Below are 21815 nucleotides of genomic sequence, written 5' to 3'. Positions count from 1 at the left end.
TAATTAATTTATTTTTATTTTCGGCTGTGTTGGGTCTTTGTTGCTGTGTGTGGGCTTTCTCTAGTTGTGGCAAGGAGGGGCTACTCTTCATTGTGGTGTGTGGGCTTCTTATTGCAGTGGCTTCTCTTGTTGTGGAGCATGGGCTCTAGGTGCGCGGGCTTCAGTAGTTGTGGCATGCAGGCTCAGTAGTTGTGGCTCTCGGGCTCTATAGAGCAGGCTTAGTAGTTTTGGCACAGGGGCTTAGTTGCTCCGTGGCATATGTGATCTTCCTGGACCAGGGATCGAACCTGTTGGCAGGCGGATTCTTACCCACTGAGCCTCCAGGGAAGTCCATATTGATAGTATCTTTTTTTTTTTTAATTTTTAATTTAATTTAATTTTTTTTTATACAGCAGGTTCTTATTAGTCATCAATTTAATACACATCAGTGTATACATGTCAATCCCAATTGCCCAATTCATCACACCAACATCCGTACCCCGCTGCGGCTTTCCCCCCTTGGTGTACATACGTTTGTTCTCTACATCTGTGTCTCAACGTCGGCCCTGCAAACTGGTTCATCTTTTCAACCATTTTTCTGGGTTCCACATACATGCGTTAATATACGATATTTGTTTTTCTCATTCTGACTTACTTCACTCTGTATGACAGTCTCTAGATCTATCCACGTCTCAACAAATGACCCAATTTCATTCCTTTTTATGGCTGAGTAATATACTATCGTATATATGTACCACAACTTATTTATCCATTTGTCTGTCAATGGGCATTTACATTGCTTCCATGACCTGGCTATTGTAAATAGTGCTGCAGTGAACATTGGGGTGCATGCGTCTTTTTGAATTATGGTTTTCTCTGGGTATATGCCCAGTAGTGGGATTGCTAGATCATATGGTAATTCTATTTTTAGTTTTTTAAGGAACCTCCATATTGTTCTCCATAGTGGCTGTATCAATTTACATTCCCACCAACAGAGCAAGAGGGTTCCCTCTTCTCCACACCCTCTCCAGCATTTGTTGTTTGTAGATTTTCTGATGATGCCCATTCTAACTGGTGTGAGGTGATACCTCATTGTAGTTTTGATTTGCATTTCTCTAGTAATTAGTGATGTTGAGCAGCTTTTCATGTGCGTCTTGGCCATCTGTATGTCTTCTTTGGAGAAATGTCTATTTAGGTCTGCCCATTTTTGGACTGGGTTGTTTGTTTTTTTAACATTGAACTGCATAAGCTCTTTATATATTTTAGAGATGAATCCGTTGTCCATTGACTTGTTTGCAAATATTTTCTCCCATTCTGAGGGTTGTCTTTTCGTCTTGTTTATGGTTTCCTTTGCTGTGCAAAAGCTTTTAAGTTTCATTAGGTCCCATTTGTTTATTTTTGTTTCCATTACTCTAGGAGGTGGATCAAAAAAGATCTTGCTGTGATTTATGTCAGAGAGTGTTCTTCCTATGTTTTCCTCTAAGAGTTTTATAGTGTCCGGTCTTACGTTTAGGTCTCGAATCCATATTGAGTTTATTTTTGTGTGTGGTGTTAGGGAGTGTTCTAATTTCATTCTTTTACATGTAGCTGTCCAGTTTTCCCAGCACCACTTATTGAAGAGACTGTCTTTTCTCTATTGTATATCCTTGCCTCCTTTGTCATAGATTAGTTGACCATAGGTGCGTGGGTTTATCTCTGGGCTTTCTATCTTGTTCCATTGATCTGTGTTTCTGTTTTTGTGCCAGCACCCTATTGTCTTGATTACTGTAACTTTGTAGTATAGTCTGAAGTCAGGGAGTCTTGATTCCTCCCCGTCCGTGTTTTTCCCCTCAATACTGCTTTGGCTATTTGGGGTCTTTTGTGTCTCCATGCAAATTTTAAGATTTTTTGTTCTAGTTCCGTAAAAAATGCCATTGGTAATTTGATAGGGATTGCATTGAATCTGTAGATTGCTTTGGGTAGTATAGTCATTTTCACAATATTGATTCTTCCAATCCAAGAACATGGTATATCTCTCTATCTGTTGGTATCATCTTTAATTTCTTTCATAAGTGTCTTATAGTTTTCTGCATACAGGTCTTTTGTCTCCCTAGGTAGGTTTATTCCTAGGTATTTTATTCTTTTTGTTGCAATGGTAAATGGGAGTGTTTCCTTAATTTCTTTTTCAAATTTTTCATCATTAGTGTATAGGAATTCAAGAGATTTCTGTGCATTAATTTTGTATCCTGCAACTTTACCGAATTCATTGATTAGCTCTAGTAGTTTTCTGGTGGCATCTTTAGGATTCTGTATGTATAGTATCATGTCATCTGCAAACAGTGACAGTTTTACTTCTTCTTTTCCAATCTGTATTCCTTTTATTTATTTTTCTTCTCTGATTGCCATGGCTAGGACTTCCAAAACTATGTTGAATAATAGTGGTGAGAGTGGACATCCTTGTCTTGTTCCTGATCTTAGAGGAAGTGCTTTCAGTTTTTCACCATTGAGAATGATGTTTGCTGTGGGTTTGTCGCATATGGCCTTTATTATGTTGAGGTAGGTTCCCTCTTTGCCTGCTTTCTGGAGAGTTTTTATCATAAATGGGTGTTGAATTTTGTCAAAAGATTTTTCTGCTTCTATTGAGATGATCATATGGTTTTTATTCTTCAGTTTGTTAATATGGTGTATCGCATTGATTGATTTACGTATATTGAAGAATCCTTGCATCCCTAGGATGAATCCCACTTGATCATGGTGTATGATCCTTTTAATGTGTTGTTGGATTCTGTTTGCTAGTATTTTGTTGAGGATTTTTGCATCTATATTCATCAGTGATATTGGTCTATAATTTTCTTTTTTTGTAGTATCTTTGTCTGGTTTTGGTATCAGGGTGATGGTGGCCTCATAGAATGAGTTTGGGAGTGTTCCTTCCACTGCAGTTCTTTGGAAGAGTTTGAGAAGGATGAGTGTTAGCTCTTCTCTAAATGTTTGATAGAATTCACCTGTGAGTCCATCTGGTCCTGGACTTTTGTTTGTTGGAAGATTTTTCATCACAGTTTCAATTTCATTACTTGTGATTGGTCTGTTCATATTTTCTATTTCTTTCTGGTTCAGTCTTGGAAGGTTATACCTTTCTAAGAATTTGTCTATTTCTTCCAGGTTGTCCATTTTATTGGCATAGAGTTGCTTGTAGTAGTCTCTTAGGATGCTTTGTATTTCTGCAGTGTCCGTTGTAACTTCTCCTTTTTCATTTCTAATCTTATTGATTTGAGTCCTCTCCCTCTTTTTCTTGATGATTCTGGCTAATGGTTTATCGATTTTGTTTATCTACACAAAGAACCAGCTTTTCGTTTTATTGATATTTGCTATTGTTTTCTTTGTTTCTATTTCATTTATTTCTGCTCTGATCTTTATGATTTCTTTCCTTCTGCTAACTTTGGGTTTTGTTTGTTCTTCTTTCTCTAGTTCCTTTAGGTGTAAGGTTAGATTGTTTATTTGAGATTTTTCTTGCTTCTTTAGGTAGGTTTGTATAGCTATAAACTTCCCTCTTAGAACTGCTTTTGCTGCATCCCATAGGTTTTGGATCGTCGTGTTTTCATTGTAATTTGTCTCTAGGTATTGTTTGATTTCCTCTTTGATTTCTTCAGTGATCTCTTGGTTATTTAGTAACGTATTGTTTAGCCTCCGTGTGTTTGTGTTTTTTACGTTTTTTTCCCTGTAATTCATTTCTAATCTCATAGCGTTGTGGTCAGGAAAGATGCTTGATATGATTTCAGTTTTCTAAAATTTACTGAGGCTTGATTTGTGACCCAAGATGTGATCTATCCTGGAGCATGTTCCGTGTGCACTTGAGAAGGAAGTGTAATCGCTGTTTCTGGATGGAATGTCGTATAAATATCAATAAAATCTATCTGGTCTATTGTGTCATTTAAAGCTTCTGTTTCTTTCTTTATTTTCATGTTGGATGATCTGTCCATTGGTGTAAGTGAGGTGTTTAAGTGTTACTGTCGATTTCCTCTTTTTTTTTTTTTTTTTTGCTGTATGCGGGCCTCTCACTGTTGTGGCCTCTCCCTTTGCGGAGCACAGGCTCCAGGCACGCAGCCTCAGCAGCCATGGCTCACGGGCCCAGCCACTTCGCAGCATGTGGGATCTTCCCGGACCAGGGCACGAACCCGTGTCCCCTGCGTCGGCAGGCGGACTCTCAACCACTGTGCCACCAGGGAAGCCCCTATTTCCTCTTTTATAGCTTTTAGCAGTTGCCTTGTGTATTGAGGTGCTCCTATGTTGGGTGCATATATATTTGTAATTGTTATATCTTCTTGGATCGATCCCTTGATCATTATGTGGTGTCCTTCCTTGTCTCTTGTAACATTCTTTATTTTAAAGTCTATTTTATCTGATATGAGTATTGCTACTCCGGCTTTCTTTTGATTTCCATTTGCATGGAATATCTTTTTCCATCCCCTCACTTACAGTCTGAATGTGTCCCTAGGTCTGAAGTGGGTCTCTTGTAGACAGCATATAGATGGGTCTTGTTTTTGTATCCATTCAGCAAGCCTGTGTCTTTTGGTTGGCGCATTTAATCTATTCACGTTTAAGGTAATTATCGATATGCATGGTCCTATGATCATTTTCTTAATTATTTTGGGTTTGTTTTTGTAGGTCCTTTTCTTCTCTTGTGTTTCCCACCTAGAGAAGTTCCTTTAGCATTAGTTGTAGAGCTGGTTTGGTGATGCTGAATTCTGTTATCTTTTGCTTGTCTGTAAAGCTTTTGATTTCTCCATCGAATCTGAATGAGATCCTTGCTGGGTAGAGTAATCTTGGTTGTAGGTTCTTCCCTTTCATCACTTTAAGTATAACATGCCATTCCCTTCTGGCTTGTAGAGTTTCTGCTGAGAAATCAGTTGTTAACCTTATGGGAGTTCCCTTATATGTTATTTGTCGTTTCTCCCTTGCTGCTTTCAATAATATTTCTTTGTCTTTAGTTTTTGCCAATTTGATTACTGTGTGTCTTGGCATGTTTCTCCTTGTGTTTATCCCGTATCAGACTCTCTGTGCTTCCTGGACTTGGGTGGCTATTTCATTTCCCATGTTAGGGAAGTTTTCCACTATAATCTCTTCAAATATTTTCTCTGGTCCTTTCTCTCTCTCTTCTCCCTCTGGGACCCCTATAAAGCGAATGTTGTTGCATTTAATGTTGTCTCGGAAGTCTCTTAGGCTGTCTTCATTTATTTTCATTCTTTTTTCTTTATTCTGTTCTGCAGCAGTGAATGCCACCATCCTGTCTTCCAAGTCACTTATCTGTTCTTCTGCCTCAGTTATTCTGTTATTGATTCCTTCTAGTGTAGTTTTCATTTCAGTTATTGTATTGTTCATCTCTGTTTGTTTGTTCTTTAATTCTTCTAGGTCTTTGTTAAACATTTCTTGCATCTTCTCAATCTTTGCCTCCATTCTTGTTCCAAGGTTCTGGATCATCTTCACTATCATTCTTCTGAAATCTTTTTCTGGAAGGTTGCCTATCTCCACTTCATTTAGTTGTTTTTCTGGGGTTTTATCTTGTTCCTTCATCTGGTACATAGCCCTCTGCCTTTTCATCTTGTCTGTCTTTCTGTGAATGTGGTTTTTGTTCCACAGGCTGCAGAATTGTAGTTCTTCTTGCTTCTGCTGTCTGCCCTCTGGTGGATGAGGCTATCTAAGAGACTTGTGCAAGTTTACTGATGGGAGGGACTGGTGGTGGTTAGAGCTGGGTGTTGCTCTGGTGGGCAGAGCTCAGTAAAACTTTAATCTGCTTGACTGCTGACGGGTGGGGCTGGTTTTCCTTCCTGTTGGTTGTTTGGCCTGAGGCAACCCAACACTGGAGCCTACCTGGGCTCCTTGGTGGGACTAATGACAGACTCTGGGAGGGCTCATGCTAAGGAGTACTTCCCAGAACTGCTTCCAGTGTCCTTTCCCCACGGTGAGCCACAGCCACCCCCTGCCTCTGCAGGAGACCCTCCAACACTAGCAGGTAGGTTTGGTTCAGTCTCCCCTGGGGTCATGTCTCCTTCCCCTGAGTCCTGATGCACACACTACTTTGTGTGTGCCCTCCAAGAGTGAAGTCTCTGTTTCCCCCAGTCCTGTCGAAGTCCTGCAGTCAAATCCCACTAGGCTTCAAAGTCTGATTCTCTAGGAATTCCTCCTCCCGTTGCCGGACCCCCAGGTTGGGAAGCCTGACGTGGGGCTCAGAACCTTCACTCCAGTGGTATAAATGTTCTCCAGTCTGTGAGTCACCCACCCAGCAGTTATGGGGTTTGATTTCACTGTGATTGCACCCCTCCTACCATCTCCTTGTGGCTTCTCCTTTGTCTTTGGATGTGGGATATCTTTTATGGTGAGTTCCAGTGTCTTCCTGTCGATGATTGTCCAGCAGCTAGTTGTGATTCTGGTGTTCTCATGAGAGGGAGGGAGAGCATGTCCTTCTACTCCGCCATCTTGGCTCCTCCTCCAGTAGTATCTTTTGAAGCACAAAAGTTTTTAATTTTTATGAAGTCCATTCCATCTAGTTTTTCTTTTGTTGCTCATACTTTTAGTGTCAAATTTAAGAATACATGTCAAATCTGAGGTCATGAAAGTATACACCTATATTTTCTTCTAAAAGTTTTATGGGTCTAGCTCTTATATTTAGGTCATTGATCCATTTTGAGTTAATTTTTGTGTATGATGTGAGGTGGGGTTAAACTTCATTCTTTTGTATGTGGTTATTCAGTTGTCCCAGCATCATTTGTTGAAGGGACTGTTCTTTCTGCATTGAGTTGTCTTAGCACCCTTGTCTCAAATCAGTTGGCCAGATGCTCAACACACTAATTATTAGAGAAATGCAAATCAAAACTACAGTGAGTTATCACCTCACACTGGTTAGAATGGCCATCATCAAAAAGTCTACAAATAATAAATGCTGGAGAGGGTGTGGAAAAAAGGGAACCCTCCTACACTGTTGGTGGGAATGTAAATTGGTGCAGCCACTATGGAGAACAGTATGGAGGTTCCTTAAAAAATTAAAAATAGAGTCACCATATGATCTAGCAATCTCACTCCTGGGCATATATACAGAAAAGACGAAAACTCTAATTCAAAAAGATACATGCACTGCAGTGTTCATAGTAACTCTATTTACAGTAGCCAAGACATGGAAGCAACATAAATGTCCATCGACAGATGAGTGGATAAAGAAGATGTGGTGTGTATACATGTGTGTGTGTGTGTGTGTGTATATATATATATATACACACACATGTATACACACACACACATATACAATGGAATGGTACTCAGCTATAAAAAACAATGAAATAATGCTATTTGCAGCAACATGGATGGACCTAGAGATTATCATATTAAGTGAAGTAGTAAGGCAGAAAGACAAGTATCATATGATATCAGTTATATGTGGAATCTAAAAAAATGATAAAAATCAACTTATTTACAAAACAGAAATAGACTCACAGGCATAGAAAACAAGTGTATGGTTACCAAAGGGGAAAAGGGTGGAGAGGGATAAATTAGGAGTTTGGGATTAACAGATAGACACTACTATGTAAAAAAATAGATAAACAACAAGAACCTACTATATAGCACAGGGAACTATATTCAATATCTTGTAATAACCTATAATGGAAAAAAATCTGAAAAAGAATAGATATATATAAGTATAACTGAATCATTTTGCTGTACACCTGAAACTAACAACATTTTGAATCAACTATACTTCAGTTTTAAAAAAAGGAAAAAAAATCAGTTGGCCATACATTATGCTAAGTGAAATACGTCAGACAGAGAAAGACAAATGCTATATGATGTCACTTACATGTGGAATCTAAAAAATATTGGGTTGGCCAAAAAGTTCGTTTGGGTTTTCTGTAAGATGTTATGGAACAACCCGAATGAATTTTTTGGGCAACCCAATACAACAAACTAGTGAATATAACAACAAAGAAGCAAACTCTCAGATATAGAGAACAGGCTAGTGGTTACCAGTGGGCAGGGGTGGGGGCAGTATAGGGATGGAGGAGTGAGAGGTTAAAAGTATTGGGTGTAAGATAAGCTACAAGAATGTATTATACAATATGAGGAATATAGCCAATATTTTATAATAACTGTAAATGGACTGTAACCTTTAAAAATGGTATTAAAAAAATCAATTGTCCGTAGATGTTTTGGGTTTATTTCTGGACTCTCAGTTCTGTTTGTTCCATTAGTTTATATGTCTTTCCTTGTGCCAGTACCACACTGTTCTGATTACTGTCGTTTCGTAGTAAGTTTTGAATTGTGAAGTATGAGTCCTCCTGCTTCATTTTTCATTTTCAATATTTTGGCTGTTCTAGGCCCCTTTCAGTTATGTATAAATTTGAGGATTGGTCTTCCCATTTATGCAGAAAAAGCTATTGAAATTTTGGTAGAGATTGTATTGACTCTGTATATTGCTTTGTGGAGTATTGCAGTGTTAACAATATTAAAGTCTTCCAATTCATGAACAAGGGAAGTCTCTTACCATTTATTTAGATTTTCTTTAATTTCTTTCAGCAAAATTTTGTAGTTTTTAGTGTGCAAGTATTTTTGGTTAAATTTATTCCTAAGTATTATATTCTTTTGGAGGCTATTGTAAATAGAATTTTCTTAGTTTCCTTTTTCGATTGTTCATTGCAGCATATAGAAGCACAACTGAATTTCATGTGTTAATCTTCTACCCTGCAACTTTCCTGAATTTGTTTATTAGCTCTAGTTGCGTTTTGTGGATTCTGTGAGATTTTCTATATATAGAATCATGTCATCAGCAAACAGAGATAGTTTTACCTCTTCCTTTCCGAATTGGATGCTTTCTATTTCTTTTTTTATTTTTTTCTTTGCGGTACGCGGGCCTCTTACTGTTGTGGCCTCTCCCGTTGCGGAGCACAGGCTCCGGACACGCAGGCTCAGCGGCCATGGCTCACGGGCCCAGCCGCTCTGCGGCATGTGGGATCTTCCCGGCCCCGGGCATGAACCCGTGTCCCCTGCATCGGCAGGCAGACTCTCAACCACTGCGCCACCAGGGAAGCCCCTTTCTATTTCTTTTTATTGCCTAATTGCTGGCTAGGAGTTTCCAGTATAATGTTGAATAGCAGTGGTGAAAGCAGGCATCTTTGTCTTGTTCCTGATTTGAGGGGGGAAAGCCTTCTCTTTTTCATCATTAAGTATGATATTAGCTGTGGGTTTTTCATAAACACCCTTGATCATTTTAAGGACTTCCCTTCTTTTCCTAGTTTGCTGAGTTTTCTTTTTTTTTTTTTTCCATCATGATAGGGTATTGAATTCTGTCAAATACCTTTTCTGTGTTAATTCAGATGATTGTGTGGTTTTTTATTTCATTTTGGTAATGTGGTAATTGATTTTTGTATGTTTACCCACCCTTACATTCCTGGGATAAATTCCATTTGGTCCTTATAATGTGGTATTAGATTTGGTTAGTATTTTGTTGAGAATTTTTGCATCTGTATTTATAAGAGGTATTGGCTTGTAGTTTTCTTGTGGTATTTTTGTCTTGTTTTGGTATCAGGGTAAAACTGGGCTTGTAGAATGTTAGGAAGTGTTCTCTACTCTTCTGTTTTTTGGAAGAGTTTGAGAAGGATTGCTGTTAATTCTTATCTAAATGTTTGGTAGAAGCCATGTTGTCCTGGACTTCTTTTGTTGGGAGATTTTTTGGCTACTCATTCAATCTCTTTACTTGATATAGGTCTCTTGAGATTTTCTGTTTCTTCTGAGTCATTACTGGTAATTTTTGTGTTTGTAAGAATTTGCCCATTTCTTGTAGATTGTCTAAGTTGGTGGTATGCAGTTGTTCATAGTATTCTCGTACATATTTCTACCAATACCAGTTATAACACATCCTAACAGAGTACACTTAGATTGTACTAAACTATTTTCTCAACTTTGAAAATATTCTTGCCTGAAGTTGTTCCATGCAAACTATTCATAGAAGGCTAATTTTTCAGTTTAAACTCTGCATTGAGTCTTCAAGTAAATAATAATTAAGTAAAATCAGTAACATTTGGTTACACAGCAGGAGCCAAGGAAAACCTTGAAACCTTTTGTCTTGTTTTGTAATTGCCTCTTGATGTTGCTACCAGTGTCCTCAATTTTTCAACCAACCATCCTTGCTGATAGTCTTTACTAGTTTACTTATTGATTGATTGATTGATTGATTGGTATGCGGGCCTCTCACTGTTGTGGCCTCTCCTGTTGCGGAGCACAGGCTCCGGACGCGCAGGCTCAGCGGCCATGGCTCACGGGCCCAATCGCTCCGCGGCATGTGGGATCTTCCTGGACCGGGGCACGAACCCGTGTCCCCTGCATTGGCAGGCGGACTCTACCACTGCGCCACCAGGGAAGCCCTTTACTAGTTTATTTTCTCTGAAGTTTCTTCAGTTGCTGCAGTCAGACACAATTTAAGTAAATTACCATTAGTAAGTGGCTTTCTTTGCTTGCCTAACAGAGGAGCCATTCAGAAACTTTCTTTGGTTGCAGCCTCATTTTAATTTTTTCTTCTTCTGAAGAAATCCTGCTGTGATAAGGTATTCTGTTTTTTCTCATTTTTTCTCTTGTTTTCCTGTTAGTTGGGAGTATTGTGATGAATGCTTACTGGTAATGCTGATGTATAAGGTATTCTTATAGCACAGCCATAATGTTATTGCACAATAAACATAATTCTTTGCCATCTAATTTGATAAGAAGATAACTCACACTCTACTGTGCCTTAAAAGCATGGCATTCAATTTGAAGTCCACTTTTCTCTTTCCTGTTTTTTAGTGATAGATATGTACCAGTAAGTTTTAAAAAATGTTGCAATACATCAATATGCTTTGCACTCAGAATGCACATAGAACTGTGTCACTGCAGTTTGTTAGTGCACCAAGTAACAGTGGGAAGCATTATCTCTCACAGCTACTCAGCTGTACTTTTGTTCCATGAAAGTAACCATAGGTTGTATATAAATGAATGAGCATGGCTATATTCCAATAAAACTTCATTTGTGGACACCAGAATTTGAATTTCACATTATTTTGTGTCATTAAACAGTACTATTTTGATTTTTTCCAACCATTTTAAAACCATTCTTAGGTTGTAGCCTGTGCAGAAACAGGTGGTAGGCCAGGTTTGGCCTGTGGGCTAAATTTTACCAACCCCTGCTTTACAGTTTAAGCAAATACATTTGTAGGCAACCTGTGTTGCCCAGATTACTGCATGCTTGCCTGGGGCCCCCTGGTGGCTGAAGGGGGCAAATACGCCTCAAGATGGTCAAGTTACTGAAGCACCATGAATTTGAGAATTCTAGAGTTGGAAATCTAGATGTAGGACTGTTTATCATAGTGAGATTGTAGTAGCTGCTCATATCATTTCCAGAGCTTGGACTGTGGTGACATTTAGGAAAAAGATAAAACAGCACTCCCCCAAATTTTGCATGCAAATCTCTGCAATGCTTTAAGACATCATTCTGATATAGAGTGTTTCTTCATCTACAGTTTACTTGGGGGAAGGGTGTGGATTTCAGCATTATTCAACACAAAATAGCATTGGTACAATAATTACATTTTAATGAAACTATATCTTCCAAGGGTGACTTTCTTCCCTTTTCCCCCACCCTTTTTTTCCCCCCCTCAAAGGGTTGAAGTAATACATTGATAATTTTTGCTACTTTATCAAGTACATTTCTTTTTTTTTTTTTTTTTTTTTTGCGGTACGCGGGCCTCTCACTGTTGTGGCCTTTCCCGTTGCGGAGCACAGGCTCCGGACGCGCAGGCTCAGCTGCCATGGCTCACGGGCCTAGCCGCTCCGCGGCATGTGGGATCTTCCCGGACCGAGGCACGAATCCGTGTCCCCTGCATCGGCAGGCGGACTCTCAACCACTGCGCCACCAGGGAAGCCCATCAGATACATTTCTTTTTTAAAAAAATGAATTAATTAATTTTGGGCTGCGTTGGGTCTTCATTTCTGCGTGCGGGCTTTTCTCTAGTTGCAGCGAGTGGGGGCTATCCTTCGTTGCAGCGCATGGGCTTCTCATTGCGGTGGCTTCTCCTGTTGTGGAGCACGGGCCCTAGGTGCGCGGGCTTCAGTAGTGGGCTCAGTAGTTGTGGTTCGCAGGCTCTAGAACTCAGGCTCAGTAGTTGTGGTGCACTGGCTTAGTTGCTCTGCAACATGTGGGATCTTCCCGGACCAGGGCTCAAACCCGTGTCCCCTGCGTTGGCAGGCAGAGTCTTAACCACTGCACCACCAGGGAAGTTCCTATCAAGTACATTTCTAAGTAAAATTGGATTTTTTTTTTAACTACAGAAGTATGGTGGTGAATAATTCAGTGACAGTTTGTATAGTTGGGTGCTGCTGTCTTGCTTTGAACCAAGGTGCCAGCAGTTTTTTATATTTTTGTTTTTTAAATTTTAGTAAACTATACATAGCATAAAATCTACCATCTTAACCATTTATAAGTGTATAGTTTAGTGGAATTAAGTATAGTCCCATTTTTGTGCACCTGCAGGCGTGAGTTTTTTAATCTGCCATTTTAAACTTTTTTTATATATATAAATTTATTTTATTTTTTATTTATTTATTTTTGGCTGTGTTGGGTCTTTGTTGCTGTGCTCGAGCTTTCTCTAGTTGTGGCGAGCAGGAGTTACTCTTTGTTGCAGTGCGCGGGCTTCTCATTGCAGTGGCTTCTCTTGTTGCAGGGCACAGGCTCTATGTGCACGGGCTTCAGTAGTTGTAGCATGTGGGCTTCAGTAGTTGTGGTTCACAGGCTCTAGAGCACAGGGTCAGTAGTTGTGGCACACGGGCTTAGTTGCTCCGTGGCATGTGGGATCTTCTCGGAGCAGGGCTCGAACCCGTGTCCCCTGCATTGGCAGGCAGATTCTTAACCACTGCGCCACCAGGGAAGTCCCCATTTTAAACTCTTGATCCAAAAAATGAAACCCTCCTGTTCTGGTCAATCCCAGATTTGCTATATATTTCTGAATGAAATTATCCTCAAATATAATAGAGATCATGCATTTCCTTTTTAAAACTTTGATGGTTTATATTATCCTTAGAATAAAATTTAAACTCCTTACTATGATCCTTCTAGGTTTTTGCTTCTTTCAGTTTTCCCCCTTCAGTTGTTAACTGTTGCCATAGTTGGCCTTTTGCTTCCTCAAAGAAGTCAAGGTCTTATGTGACTCAGTGTTTGCTTATACTTTCCCCCTGTATTGGAGCTCTTATACTCATGCCTCTCCACCCCCACCTCCCTTTTCTTTGCTTGCTGGTTCCTATGCTGCCTTCTCAGAAAGGCCATCCCTGTACTCTCTTTAAAATAGGTTCCTTCTTTAGTCTCTTTCCCACCACTTAATAATACTTACAATTTTTAATTTTTGTTTTTGTCGATCTCCTCTGAGACTGTACACTCCATGAGGGCAAGGACCATGCATGTCTTATTTATACCTAGCATCTAGAACAATTCCTAGAAAATACTAATCACATTATAAATAGTTGTTGAATGAATGAACACTTTCTTCACTTGGATTCTGGTATGCCACACTTTTGGTTCTTCCATTTCACTGACTGTCTCTTCTCCTTTCTTATCCATTCTCTTTTGTCTCGCTGTTGCTAAAGTTTGGAATCCTCTATGCCTCAGTTGCCTGCTTTCTTCTTTTTTTAACAGATCTTTATTGGAGTATAATTGCTTCACAATACTGTATTAGTTCCTGTTGTACACCATAGTGAATCAGCTATATGCATACATATATCCCCTCCCTCTTGAGCCTCCCTCCCATCCTCCCTATCCCATCCCTCTAGGTCATCGCAAAGCACCGAGCTGATCTCCCTGTGGCCTGCTTTCTTCTATATCTATCTCTGTCTAAGCTCACTCCCTAGTCATCTCTTGTGGTCTTATGGCTTCAAATATTATCTATACATTCATAAGACTCCCAAGTTTACATGGCCAGGCTGAGACTTTTTTTTTTTTTTTTTTAGGCCGTGCCATGCGGCATGCAGGATCTTAGCTCCCAGCCAGGGATCGAACCTGTGCCTCCTGCATTGGGAGTGTGGAGTCTTAACCACTGGACTGCCAGGGAAGTCCCCAGGCTGAGACTTTTTAATGTAACTATGTACTTGATATCTCTGCTTGGAAAGTTTATTGGAATCTCACATTTAATATGTACAAAGTAAAGTTTTTTTATTTCATATCTCTCAACTCTTCCTCATTTTCTCCTTCATTTCAGTAATTAGAAGTACTGTTCTTGTAATAGTTCAGGCCCAAAACCTTGGTGTCATCTTTGAGTCCCCTCTTTCTCCCATTTAATTCATCAGCGAGTTCTGACAGCTCTACCATAATTAGAAAAAAACTCACTTCTTAATGTTTCCTCTACTTTTACAACCCACCACCTCCTGGGTCCTTATGCTCCATTATTTGGCACCTGGCTTATAACAAGTCTCTTAAATGTATATCAGATTATATATATATATATATCAGATCATGACACTTCTTTGCTTACTACCCTCCAGTGGTTTCTCATCTCGTAATAAAAACCAGTCATTCTACTGGTTTGTGAGGCCTTACTTGAGTAGCCAGTGGCCCCACCCCCCACCAAGCCCTTATCATTTTATCTCCTCACTCTATTCCCACTGGCCTTCTTGCTTTTTCTCATAAACTCCAAAAATACTCTGTTCTCAGGCCTTTTGCACTCACTATTTCCTATACCCATACCAAACTATTTCCTATTCTTCCCCTAGATCTCTGTATAGCTCATTCCTCATATCCTTTTGGTATCTCCTCAAACATTGGAGAAAGAGCCCTTTTCTGACCTATCTAAATTAACTTCCCCTTTTCCCTACTCCATTCTCCTTACTCTATTTTATTTTTCCTTATAGCAAATATCACCACCTGACATTTTACTAGAATATAAGTTCTAAGAGGCTGGGGACTTTACTCATATGTAAAGCTTACTCATGTTTTCAGTGTCTACAACATGCCTGCTATATAGTAGCTACTCAAAAAATATTTATTAAATGAATGATCACATTGCTTGTGGTTTTAGGGCAAAATACACATATATGGTTGAAAAGTGAATAGGACAAAGTTAGCACCTGTGAAATGGCAAAATGGGAATACAGAAAGAAACTGGTTAATGACTTTGTTGAACTGAAGAAATAACACCTACACTGGAGATGTTCTACCTTTGGACCTGGTATTATTGTTGGATGAAAAATACTGCCCCTCCCCCTCAGCTACTTTGAGTTCAGTTTTCTGTTCTTTGCAGCCTACAAACATATTTCATACAGAACCATTTTAGTCCTAAATTACACTAAATTTTAAAATAACATCTTGGTTGGAGAAACTGTCTTATGTCCCTCCAATGTTGCAAATTAAAACAAGTCTTCTGAAACAAATGTCTCTATGTAGTAGGAGTGCTAAAAATGTGTGTGCCCTGTCATCTAGTAACTCTGCCCTTAATTTATCCTTGAAGACTACTTCAAAAGAAGATAAAAAGCTATAGGTATAGAGATGTTCAATGCTACATTATTTATAAGAGTAAAAAGTAGGAAATAACTATGATCATTGACTTGACATTTTATATGGCCTTGAAAATTGTTTAGAAACTTTATAAAGCCCAATATAATATGAAAAAATTGAAAGACCAAGTTGTATGTTAAATAGGCAAAACAAATCTAGACTGTTAGAAGTCAATATAGTGGTTACTTTTTTGGGGGAGGTAATAACTTGGAAGGGAGCCAAAGGGGGACTTCTGAGATGTTCTTTTTTTTTTTTGAAGTATAGTTGATTTACAGTGTTGTATTAGTTTCTGGTGTACAGCAAAGGGATTCAGATATGTATGTATGTGTGTGTGTGTGTGTGTGTGTGTGTATATATATATATATATTCTTTTTCAGATTCTTTTCCATTATAGTTTATTACAGGATATTGACTATAACTTCCTGTGCCGTACAGTAGGACCTTGTTGTTTATCTACTTTTTATATAGTAGTTTTGTATCTGCTAATCCCAAACTCCTAATTTATCCCTCCTCCTGTGTTCTTTTTTTTAAAGGGAGCTATTACAGGGTGTGTATGTTTATGACAGCTTACCCAAACTATATACTTACGATATGTGTACTTTTGTGTATGTACCTTATCCTTTAATAAAAGGTTTTAAAAAAACCCAAAACTGTTATGGTCACAACTGTATAAAATATATACCCATGTAGACCAGGACATACATGAAAATGTTAAATGTGAGGTGATAGCACTTGTTTACAATTTCTTTGATGATTTTCTTATAGTGAGATAAGAAACAAATTTTTTAACTTTTAAAAAATACTTTTAATTGTGAAAAATATACATATATGTTCATTATATATTTATTACAGCTTTATTGAGATATAATTTACATACCATACAATTCACCCATTTAGAGTTTATAATTTAGTGGTTTTTAGTTTATTCACAGAATAGTGCAACCATTACCACAGTCACTGTTACAACATTTTCATCACCCCAGAAAGAAACCCAATACCCATTAGCAGTCACTCCCCATTTTCCCCCAAACCTCTTCATTTTGTTGTTTATTTTTTAAATAAATTTATTTATTTATGTATTTTTGGCTGTGTTGGGTCTTCTTTGCTGCCCACGGGCTTTCTACTCTTCACTGTGGTGCATGGGCTTCTCATTGAGATGGCTTCTCTTGTTGCGGAGCATGGGCTCTAGGCGTGCGGGCTTCAGTAGTTGCAGTACGCAGGCTTGGTAGTTGTGGCTCACAGGCTTGGTTGCTCCATGGCATGTGGGATCTTCCTGGACCAGGGCTCGAACCTGTGTCCCCTGCACTGGCAGGCAGATTCTTAACCACTGTGCCACCAGTGCAGTCCTTGTTGTTTATTTTTAATAGCTTTTCCCTTCAGCTTTTTTTTCCTTTTTTTTTAATAAATTTATTCATTTGTTTTTATTTTTGGCTGTCTTGGGGTCTTCGTTGCTGCGCGTGGGCTTTCTCTAGTTGTAGCGAGCGGGAGCTACTCTTCGTTGCAGTACGCGGGCTTCTCATTGTGGTGGTTTCTCTTGTGGAGCACGGGTTCCAGGCAGACGGGCTTCAGTAGTTGCGGCATGCGGGCTCAGTAGTTATGGCTCACGGGCTCTCTAGAGCGCAGGCTCAGTAGTTGTGGCGCATAGGCTTAGTTGCTCTGTGGCATGTGGGAATTTCCCGGACCAGGGCTTGAACCCATGTCCCCTGCATTGGCAGGCAGATTCCAGTGCGCCACCAGGGAAGCCCCCTTCAGCTTTTTATCTAAGTCACAGATGGGTTTTCTTCTTTGGAGTTCTGATTTCCTTCTTCTCTTGATTCAGTAAGTGGGTTGAGAGAGTGGAGTGAGTGGTATACTTAGAAAGGTGTTTCAATTTATTAGGAAATATTTCAGAACTAAAAAAAAATAAGGTATGTATTGGGTTCTTGCTAAATATTAGTCATTGTGTTAGGTTGCTTGCCTTAAAATGGTCCTGTGCATTTCAGGTAATACTCTACTCACAACCTTCCAGTTTTATAGAAAAAAGTGCCTCAGAAAACTGAGGTTCAGGCAGGTTAAGTAACTTGTCCATGTTCACACAGTGGTGGAAAGGCAGAGCCAGGGTTTAAACCTAGGGGGTTTTGTTTTGTTGTTTTAATACATGTAAGAACTCTTTACTGAGTATGTTCACTAACCACAGAACATCTTAAAAGCTCCCAAATCTAGGACTTATGGAGGTAGTTAAATTATAGGATGCTGGCTAATGATGACACCAAGAGTCTAAAGACATGTGTTTATTATTTTCCACTGGTACTTATGTAATTAAATAATGTGATTTACTTGAGTACTTTTGAGAAGAGGCTACAGATTTGTGCTTCTCTTTGTTGTATCTATGAACAGTTTTGTCTTTGGTTTCCCAGTGATGATCTCTGGAAAAAGTGAAGGTGTTCAACCAGCACCTTGTATGAGGGGTTAGTACTACTTCTGCCTCTGTGAAAATGGAAAATAATCGCTCCTTCCTAAAAGTGAAGTTGCAAAAATACCCTTATTGCTGCAGGTGCTCTCAGTAGGTAATTTGGCAGCACTTGTTTAGTGTTAAATACTCTAGCAAGGGGTACATTTTAAAAGTTCTGCCTTTATGAGGATTACTTTAACAATTAATCAATAGTTAAAAGCCCTGTTGAGTTATTTTCTAGTTGAGGTGAAGGATCCAGTGGGGTCATGTGTCTTTTGTAACCTGGTTTGCCATGACCAAAGATATGAATTCTTGATGGTGTGACTGTGAAGGGAAGAACTCTTTCTGTTCATCATAAACATTTCCTGAATTTTATTGCAAGGAAACTGAGGCCTTGGAGAGGTTAAAATATGTGACTAAGCTCACAACTAATGGCAGAGGTAGGCTAGTGTCTAGGTCTCCTGAATATCAGTCTGTAATACTTTGCATTAATAAACTAGTGTGTATAATTATAATTAAAAACCTTTCAAAGACTCTGCTTTATCCTTTACTCCATTTTAACCTCCAGACCCCAGATGAGGCTGAATTTATATGATCATATCATTACATAATTCTGTGAGTATTTTTTAGAATTATGGATATGATTATTTCTTTTATAAAAGCATTTATTGTTTTCAGATTCTTATTTTAGAAAATACGGAAATACAGAAAAAGAAAAAATTAAATATGTGATAATTATGTATATCTGCAGAAATAATCAGATACATTAAAACACACACACACATACACCACTCTTCAGTGGAGCTAATGTACATTTTATGTCCCACCTTCTTCCTCTCAAGATTATTATTATTTACGTTCTCATCTAGTAATTTATACATCTAAGATTTCTAATTTCTTGTTTTGTTAATTTTTTTCTTTTTTGCTCCCCCCAACCCCCATAGATCTTGAGCCCGATGATTGTGCATCCATTTACATCTTTAATGTAGATCCACCTCCATCTACTTTAAACTCACCACTTTGCTTACCACATCATGGATTACCGTCTCACTCTTCTGTTTTGTCATCATCGTTTCAGCTCCAAGGTCACAAAAACTATGAAGGAACTTGTGAAATTCCTGAATCTAAATACAGCCCATTAGGTGGTCCCAAACCCTTTGAGTGCCCAAGTATTCAAATTACATCCATCTCTCCTAACTGTCATCAAGAAATTGATACTCATGAAGATGACCTACACATAAATGACCCAGAAAGGGAATATTTGGAAAGGCCTTCTAGAGATCATCTCTATCTTCCTCTTGAGCCATCCTACCGGGAGTCTTCCCTTAGTCCTAGTCCTGCCAGCAGCATCTCTTCTAGGAGCTGGTTCTCAGATGCGTCTTCTTGTGAATCTCTTTCACATATTTATGATGATGTGGATTCGGAGTTGAATGAAGCTGCTGCCCGATTTACTCTCGGATCCCCTCTGACTTCTCCTGGTGGCTCTCCAGGAGGCTGCCCTGGAGAAGAGTCCTGGAATCAACAGTATGGACTTGGACACTCCTTGTCACCTAGGCAATCTCCTTGCCACTCTCCTAGATCTAGTGTCACTGATGAGAATTGGCTGAGCCCCAGGCCAGCCTCAGGACCCTCATCAAGGCCTACTTCCCCTTGTGGGAAACGGCGGCACTCTAGTGCTGAGGTTTGTTATGCTGGGTCCCTTTCGCCTCATCACTCACCTGTTCCTTCTCCTGGTCACTCCCCCAGGGGAAGTGTAACAGAAGATACCTGGCTCAATGCTTCTGTCCAGGGTGGATCAGGCCTTGGCCCTGCACTTTTTCCATTTCAGTACTGTGTAGAGACTGATATTCCTCTGAAAACAAGGAAGACTTCTGAAGATCAAGCTACCGTACTACCAGGAAAATTAGAGCTCTGTTCAGATGACCAAGGGAATCTTTCACCATCCCGGGAAACTTCAATAGATGATGGCCTTGGATCTCAGTATCCTTTAAAGAAAGATTCATCTGGTGACCAATTTCTTTCAGTTCCTTCACCCTTTACCTGGAGCAAACCAAAGCCTGGTCACACCCCTATATTTCGGTGAGTTGATGGAAATAGATGATGGTCATTTTTCATGTTTATGTGTTATTGGTGGCATGTAACTACATTATCTGTATAGAATTATTTGACCGTTTTTCTTCCTCCTCCTTTTTTTTTTCTTCAGTTTCTTGCAGACAAAGTCCACATTTATTTTCCTTTTAGTCTTAAAAGTGTCTTTAGATAGGCTAAAGTTATAATTTTCAAAATGTATAATGAATTGCAGATAATAGCAAATTAATTACATTTAAGAATCCCTAGAAGGAATTTTCTTATCCACAAAAGCTTCTTGTAAAAGATTGATTATAGTATAAGTTAAATTACTAATAAAACCACTTGGGGGGCTTCCCTGGTGGCGCAGTGGTTGGGAGTCCGCCTGCCGATGCAGGGGACACGGGCTCGTGCCCCGGTCTGGGAGGATCCCACATGCCGCGGAGTGGCTGGGCCCATGAGCCATGGCCGCTGAGCCTGCGCGTCCGGAGCCTGTGCTCTGCCGCGGGAGAGGCCACAGCAGTGAGAGGCCCGCGTACCGCAAAAAAAAAAAAAAAACCACTTGGGAATAGGCTTTTTATATTTTTAAGAACTCAATATACAAGTGAAATTTGCTTTTTATATTTGTAGCAAGTGGTTTTTCCCATAATTTTTTTTTTGTCTTTTCACTTTATAAGTTTGTGATTTTTTTGTTATTGTAGAGGAATTTTTAAATTTTATATATTCAGGTTTGTCTTTTCCTTCACGGCTTTTGGATTTTATGTTATATTTGAAAGGCTACCCCACTCTAAAGTAACTACAAATAAAAAAATCTAACTTTCACGAGTTTCTAACAAAATTTTTATGTATAATTTTTATAATATATGTATGTAACATATGTAGTATTTGTATTTATAAATTATATATATATATAAAATTTTTTTTTTTTTTTGAATCGTGAGTCCGGCTAAGGACTGGAGTGAAGACTATTGTAATGACTTTATTTTCTAAATGGCTTATCAGTTACCACAATGCCATTTATAGAATCAATCTAGTCTATAATTGATTAGAAAAGACAACTTACCATGTATTAAATCCCCACATGGAGTTGGGTCTGTTTACTTTTTTTAAAAATGTTTTTTTGTTGGTATGAATGTTTATTTCTGGATCTAGATCTTTAGAAAAATATAATGTGGAATTATGGTATTGAAGATTCCTTTGAGCCCATCACTTTGCATCTGAAAATTATCTTAATCTTTTTAGGGGTTTGCTTGAACAAGTGCAGAAACTCGCTGAGAGTTGATGAAGTTGAGTTGTTGCTTCAGACTAATAAAAATTAATACCTTTGAGCTTCAGAGTAGCTGGTAAAGCTAGGCTGAGGACATTCAAGGAAGTGATGAAATGATTTAGGAATTTACTGTAGGCATGATAGCATTTCAAAGGTAGAAGAGACCTTTAAAGTCCCATTTCACCAATCATTAAGAAGATATTACTTTCTAATACAAATCATTCTAGGTTTGGGTCCGTTAATATTTGACCTGTGGACGTAGAAGTTGTTTCTTTTCTAATGCCATATTTTCAATGCTAATATATCTAAATGAACCTCTCCCCTTTAAGCTGTTTAAATTTTGATTGTTTTTGTAATTATATACACATATTTGAGAAAGTTACAGTTCATGAAATGTTAGAATTTATCCTTTTAAAAAATATATATACGAAACTAAAAAGTAGATAAAATTGATTTTATTCTTCAGGTTAAAGAATTATTTCTTAAACACCCACCATATCCAGTGTTATAACTTATTAAGTGATGTTTTGTTTTTTTTATTTTTT

The 21815-nt window shown here is 38.7% G+C and overlaps 1 protein-coding gene across 3 annotated transcripts in view; it reads left to right on the top strand.

Annotated features, from left to right (window-relative positions):
• Window positions 1–21815, top strand: part of NFATC3 (nuclear factor of activated T cells 3) — a 133089-nt gene that overhangs the window by 25286 nt on the left and 85988 nt on the right. For all 3 annotated transcript variants that reach the window (XM_029245848.1, XM_029245832.1, XM_029245840.1), the window contains exon 2: window positions 18881–20015. In XM_029245848.1, the coding sequence (XP_029101681.1) occupies window positions 18881–20015 (1135 nt within the window). The remainder of the gene's footprint in view (window positions 1–18880; window positions 20016–21815) is intronic.

Source organism: Monodon monoceros, unplaced genomic scaffold (assembly GCF_005190385.1).
Source record: "Monodon monoceros isolate NGI ecotype Baffin Bay Population unplaced genomic scaffold, NGI_Narwhal_1 Super_Scaffold_10, whole genome shotgun sequence".
In the NCBI taxonomy this organism is placed as follows: Eukaryota; Metazoa; Chordata; class Mammalia; order Artiodactyla; family Monodontidae; genus Monodon; species Monodon monoceros.
Note: the sequence above shows the minus strand (reverse complement) of the source record. Positions and strands in the feature narration are given on the sequence as shown.